Raw genomic sequence first — 6,723 nt, forward strand, 5'->3', positions numbered from 1 at the left:
CAAATGGTCAAGAAGCACACACAAAAAATGTTCATAATCATCTGTCATTGCTGCTGCTGTTTCTAAGTTGCTTCAGTCGTGTCCGACTCTGTGCGACCCCACAGACAGCAGCTCAAGAGGCTCAAGAGGTACCTGGGATTCTCCAGGCAAGAACACTGGAGTGGGTTGCCTTTTCCTTCTCCAATGCATGAAAGTGAAAAGTGAAAGTGAAGTCGCTCAGTCGTGTCCGACTCTTATCGACCCCATGGACTGCAGCCTACCAGGCTCCTCTGTCCATGGGATTTTCCAGGCAAGAGTACTGAAGTGGGGTGCCACTGCCTTCTCCACATCTGTCATTAGGGAAATGCAAATCAAAACCACAAGGAAATACCACTTTATACTCACTATGATGGTTATAATCAAAGACATGTGTTGGCAAGGATTTGAAGAAACTGGAATCTCATATACTGCTGTCAGAATTGTAAAATACTGCAGCCACTTTGGAAAACAGTTTGACAGTTCACCGAAAGGTTAAACATAAAATTACCACAGCGCTCAGTCATGTTCCCACTCTTTGTGACCCTATGGACTATAGCCCACAAGGCTCCTCTGTCCATGACCCAGCAATTCTGCTTCTAGGTATACCCATGGAAATGAAGTTATTTTTATATAAAAACCTATACAGAAATATTCATAGCAACACTATCCATAAGAGCAAAAGAATGTAGACAACCCAATGTCCATCCACCGATGAATGGATAAATAAAAGGTGCTATATCCATACAACGGAATACTGGAGGGACTTCCCTGTTGGCTCAGATGGTAAAGCGTCTGTCTACAATGCAGGAGACCTGGGTTCGATCCCTGGGTCGGGAAGATCCCCTGGAGAAGTAAATGGCAATCCACTCCAGTGCTATTGCCTGGAAAATCCCATGGACAGAGGAGCCTGGTAGGCTACAGTCCATGGGGTCGCAAAGAGTCGGACACGACTATATATCCATACAACGGAATATTATTTGCTAATAAAAAGGAATAAGGTAGTTATACATGGATGAACTTTGAAAGTATTATGCTAGGTCTCACAAGAGACCGCATATTCTAAGATTCTAGTCATATAAAATGTCCAAAGTAGGCAAATCTATAGAGACAGAAAATAGGTTAGTGGTTGCCCACAGTTGGGAGGGAGTGCTGTCACTTCAGTTGTGCCCGACTCTTTGCAACCCCATGGACTGTAGTTTGCCGGGCTCTTCTGTCCATGGGATTCTCCAGGCAAGAATACTGTAGTGGATTGCAATGCCCTCCTCCAGGGGATCTTCCTGACCCAGGGATCAAACTTGCATCTCTTATATAAGTCTCCTGCATTGGCAAGTGGATTCTTCACCACTAGCGCCACCTGGGAAACCCTGGGAGAGGCCGGGTAGAGGAAAATGAGGACCGATTGCTAAAGGGTACAGAATTTCTTCTGGGGATCATGAGAATGTTTTAAAATTGACTGTGGTGATGGTTGCACAAATCTGTGCATATACTAATAACTATTGAATTGTGCTCTTTAAATGGAGTGAATTTTATGGTATATGAATCATATCTCAAGCTGTTGTACAGTAGAATCTACCTGGTAGATACAGATGCTGACTAAAATTTCGTTCAACTTGCTTGTTGTTTCAAAATTTTTCATGAAATGTTAAAGGAGGGAAAAAAAAAATCACAGCATAAAAATGTTTCACTTTTACCAGTAATACATAAAAACAATGATCTATCTACAATCATTGTATTCATCTCAGAGTCTCCCAAATTAGAGACTGTTCACTGAAAACTTGTCCAAAGCAGATTTTAGAATTCTGTAGTCCCTGGCTTACATTCACAATAACACTCAGAGGCTAAGAATTAGTTCTCCAAATTACAGACAAGGTGAGGGTGACTTAACTTTACATAAACCTCCATGCGTTTTGAGAATGAAAAAGGTTCTGTTCTCCAGTTGATGAACAAAAGAAATAGGGAATTTCACACGTGCAGGCAGTTTTAAAAGTTTGGAAAATGTCCTCTGGAAATGTTATGGCAGACTAGAACAGATTATTTTACCTTTTGATCAGTTTCAACACTGCTGGTTCTCAAAGTTCAGAGTTAATTTTGGCACTCAATTTTTAACTTCAGAATAACTCTTAGAATAGGTACTAATTTAGAAAACAAAACTTTTAATGTATACACATTAGGCTTGAATTTTAGCCAAATTTTAAATACAGTCACTAGAGAAATCAAAATTCAAATTCAGGATGATGTACTCCGTCACTGAAGTGCCTATATGGCCCAGTTTGCCCAGAACTGTCTTAATTTACACCTGTTATTCCAACGGCCGACCCAAGGCAACATATATCGCATGCCTTTCATTTTTAACATATTATTATGAATAATTGCATTAAGGTAAGATAGTATGGATTTATTATACTTCCACCTTCTGCCATGGCTTTGCCTGGTACTCTGTTGAAGTGCAGGTGCAGTGAAGAGTTCTCATTTTAACTTCTGGTTCATTCTAAAAGCCAACCACTGAGAACCAATCTCTCTTTCCTGACATGTTCCTGATAAAACGAAGTACAAAGTACACTTAGAACTTGGACACTGACAATTACTGGTAGCTAACTATCCAGCCATGCGTGCTGATAGAAGGAATGTCTGAAGCTGCTGTTCTGGCCAGCCACTTGGTGTACCTGCCAGGAGTACCACTGCCATTCCTCAGGTTGCAAAATGCACATGACCTCCAGGCCTCTATCAGCCGAGTCAGTGGGATATACAGCTGTTTGTGAAATACGTGTGGGAACGAGACTGTGTGTTCCTGTGCAAATGTACAGAGAGAGCAATCTGAACTTACACTATAGTAGTTTTGCCATTTATTTAATTGGATATACACAACACAACAAATTTTTTTTTGGATAATATTTTACAACAATTATTAGAAAGTTAAACGATTTTAGCACCTCCTTTTCTGTTCAAGTGCCCCAGTTTACACAAAAAGTATATGGTCACACTACTATAAACAAACACCTTATTCCCTATAAAGTTGTAGTGGACCATATTAGCGAGTCTATAAATCTAAATCTAACTACATAAAGTATCTCCTAGGTCCTCAAAACCATTAACCTGAAGGGATGGCAGGCAAGGGTCAGCCAACAAGAAAACCAACTAATACCACACTATTTCTATAGTAAAATTATTTTTTTAACCAATGTGATTCTTGAACAAATACAAAAAAAAAAAAAAAAAAAACTATTCCACAACAAGTAAGAATAGTCCACACCTAGAACTATATATGCGATCACAAAAGATTCTAAGTTCTATTAGTTCTTTGTTGGTTCACAAAGTGCTTCAAAATCACGTATTAACCCTGAGGACTTCCTTCACTTTGAGCATTTAAACACAGTTTAGGTTAGAAGGAGGCATGAAAATAGTTTAAGCACCGTGCTGTGCTAGGTCACTTCAGCTGTGTCTGACTCTTTACAATCCTATGGACTGCAGCCTGCCAGGCTCCTCTGTCCATGGGGATTCACCAGGCAAGAACACTGGAGTGGATTACCAAGCCCTACTTCAGGGGATCTTCCCCACCCAGGGATAGAACCTTTGTCTCTTAAATCTCCTGCATTGGCAGGTGGGTTCTTTACCACTATCGCCACCTGGGAAGCCCTTAAGTACCCGTAACAAAGGAGAATTTCATCATTTTGGATATCAAATAATTATTCATTCCTTTCTCCAAACAGCACTGATTAATATATAATTCATTAAAGAGACTTAAAAAGTATCAAATACATTAGAATAAGTATAGGACAAATCTGTATTTTAAAAAAATTCTTAAAAGACAATTATTATCTGTAATTGACAAGTTGGCCCATGCTAAATTAAAGACAAAGTCATCTGAATTCTTGGAGGAATTTCAAAACCTTTCAAGTCTAAGAACAGAGAAACAATTTAAAAAAAAACAACCCACCATTCTTTTTGTCTGTAACAGCTTTTCTAGTCTAGGTGAATACCTTAACAGATGAGACGAAATCTGAAAAGGAAAAAAAAAAAATCCACTTTGACCTTTGAAAAAAATGTACTATAGGGTGGGAAAGATCCCCTGGAGAAGAAATTGCAACTCCAGTATTCTCACCAGGAAAATCCCAAGGACAGAAGAGCCTGGTGGACTACAGTCCATAGGGTCGAAAAGTGTCAGTAGGACACAATTGAATGACTAAGCACAGCACAATAGGGTTACCTTTATAAAGGATAGTTGTTCAATTTTCAAAGTATCCCACATTTGCAAATTTTAAAATGCAAATTTAAATTTTCAACATTAGATATCACTGAAGATCCTATATAACATGCAGTTAACAATATTTATTTTTTTAAAAGCCTTTAATCCAAGTACAATATACCCTAGTCAACATCTCAGTGAAAGTAGTAGGGCAGATCCTACCTCTATTCCAACCAAATGAGTTTAAGGCTTAGGACTTCCCTGGTGGCACAGTGGATTAGAATCTACCTGCCAATGCATGGGTTTGAGCCCTCGTCCCGGAAGATCCCACAGGCAGCGAGCATCTAAGCCCATGCGCCACAACTTCTGAGCCCATGTGCCACAACTAGTGAAGCCCAAGCACCTGGAGACTGTGCTTTGCAACAGGAGAAGCCACAATGAGAAGTCCATGCAGTGCAAGTTTGAGTGGCTGGACCCCTCTCACAAGGAGAGAAAGCCAGTACAAAAGCAATGAAGACTCTGAACAGCCAAAATAAAGTGTCTAAGGCTTAGATGGGACCAAAAGTGGAAAATCTGACAAGCAGCTCAAACAGCATTACTCTCACAATCTTGCCTTAATAATAGTGAAAAAAGTCATTAATATTTGCTATATTCATATTTATCACTGAATGGTTGTAAAAAGTTTTTAAAGAAGAGCTGACTGCCTATGCTCTTGTTCATATAAGATCTTAACTAAATAATATTATGTCAGGTCTTTAAGGAAAAGAATACTCTCTGCCTTGGATGCTTAACCTAACCAGCCCTGAAGAAAAAAGAAAAGCCAGATTCTAATTCCAGCTGTTTTTTCAGCTTAGGAAGCTAGAAAACATGAAGATACTTTCCAGCTCTAAAATGATACTCTGTGGATAAAACTAATGAAAACAGTCCAAATACTTTTACAGAATTTAGGTAGGTCTCTCCCTAATGTCTATCAGGCAGAAATGTTATTTTAGAAAAAACCCTGAAAAACACTGAAATGTACAATAGGAATCAAAATCAGCTCTTTCCCCATTCTCATTTATCAACTAGGACTTACAGCTATCAGAGGCACAACAGATGTACAAAGTAAGCCTGGATCCAGTACTTGTATTTTATGCCAGAAAGAAAGCTGCTTCAGTGGTAAGCTATAGAAAATAGATGCCTACTTAGATTTCTGGGTGGACCATCAGAATATCATATTTAACCCACTTTACTATGCATATTCCCCCATATTTAAACATCTCTTTACCTGACATGTTCCTTATGATCAATGACATATCACTGTTTACAACACCATTTACAGAGATTTTTTCCCCCTCTTTAGGAGCGTATGAAATAATAATAGATTTGATGAAATGTTATTTTCCTGGATTGCTCCTCCTGAAAATGCTTTCAATTCGATTGACATCTAATTGTTAGCAAAGTTAAAAAAAAAAAACCAAAAAACCATGGTTAGCTTTCATGTGCTTTCAATGCCTGAGGTCCAGGTTGGATCCCTGATCTGGGAACTAACATCCCAGCCACGCAGCATGGCCAAAAAACAGAAAAGACACATGTTTGATTATACTACAAAACAACCTTGAAATAAAGGTAATCAGCGATTCACCGGAGTTTCAAATATATGAAACTGGTAAGATTCCCTGTAAAATTCCAGTTGAACGAAACAAAAACATACCAGCTAGAAAAAATAGTGTATGTTCTTCACACCTGAATCAAGTAATTTGGAAACTGAATCTTTAACTTTCTGCTGTCACTTAATTTTGGAAAATACTGTTTTCAAATCAACACATATTTTTCAAAGTCTGCAAATTAGGTTTGAATCCTAATAGTCATTTCCTTTTCCAGCACAAAGATGACTCTTTTCAACGATTTTACGACTCAAAATTAAAGAGAAGAAAAATGCTTTGTAAGTTAACTTGTGTACACGAAAGAGCTGTACGTTAAGATTTAGAGTAGCTTCTTTTAAAACCTTCAGAAAGAGTTCCAACTAGTCTGAGCATCAGTTTCCCCGGTTTAGAAGGTTATTAGATAGCTTATAATCTTTACTCATTTGTTCAACAAATAACTTTTTTGAATATTTACTAGAGACGAAGCAATTATTCACGGAGAGGGCTCAGATGTGACAAGGCACCATCTTTATAAGAGAATGCTGCCTGAAAAGGCACTATCTGACGTCTAAAATTCCACACACCTTGAATGAAACGTAGCCAGGCCCTAAACAGCGTATATAAGAGGCACACCTGGCTTAAGTCTAAATCCCGATTCAAAACCGCGCAGTTTCCCGCGGACAACATGGGCTGTGCGGGTCTGAAAGAACTCCGGGCCAACGAAAATTTTAACACAGAAGTGAAAGCGAAGGTGCTCAGTTCGGAAGCGAGACAAAAAGAGGGTCTAAAGAAAAAGTGAGTCGGAGGTGACGAGAAACGCAGCGGCGGCCCAAACTGCTCTCTCCACTCCGCACCTCGAGTTAACTTCCCCAGCACCCGGGACTCGGGACTTCCCCG

At 39.2% G+C, this 6,723-nt stretch overlaps 1 protein-coding gene across 2 annotated transcripts in view; it reads right to left on the reverse strand.

Annotated features, from left to right (window-relative positions):
• GMPS (guanine monphosphate synthase) overlaps positions 1-6,723 on the reverse strand; it is a 73,709-nt gene that overhangs the window by 65,779 nt on the left and 1,207 nt on the right. Inside the window, exon 1 of one of the 2 annotated variants that reach the window (XM_010844727.1) lies at positions 3,953-4,060. The exons of the other annotated variant lie outside the window; for it this stretch is intronic. Within the exon in view, the coding sequence (XP_010843029.1) occupies positions 3,953-3,955 (3 nt within the window). The 5' untranslated portion in view covers positions 3,956-4,060. Of the gene's footprint in view, positions 1-3,952; positions 4,061-6,723 lie in introns of those variants that run through there. 2 annotated transcript variants of the gene reach the window in all.

This window comes from Bison bison, unplaced genomic scaffold (genome assembly GCF_000754665.1).
Source record: "Bison bison bison isolate TAMUID 2011002044 unplaced genomic scaffold, Bison_UMD1.0 scf7180017864207, whole genome shotgun sequence".
Taxonomy (NCBI): Eukaryota; Metazoa; Chordata; class Mammalia; order Artiodactyla; family Bovidae; genus Bison; species Bison bison.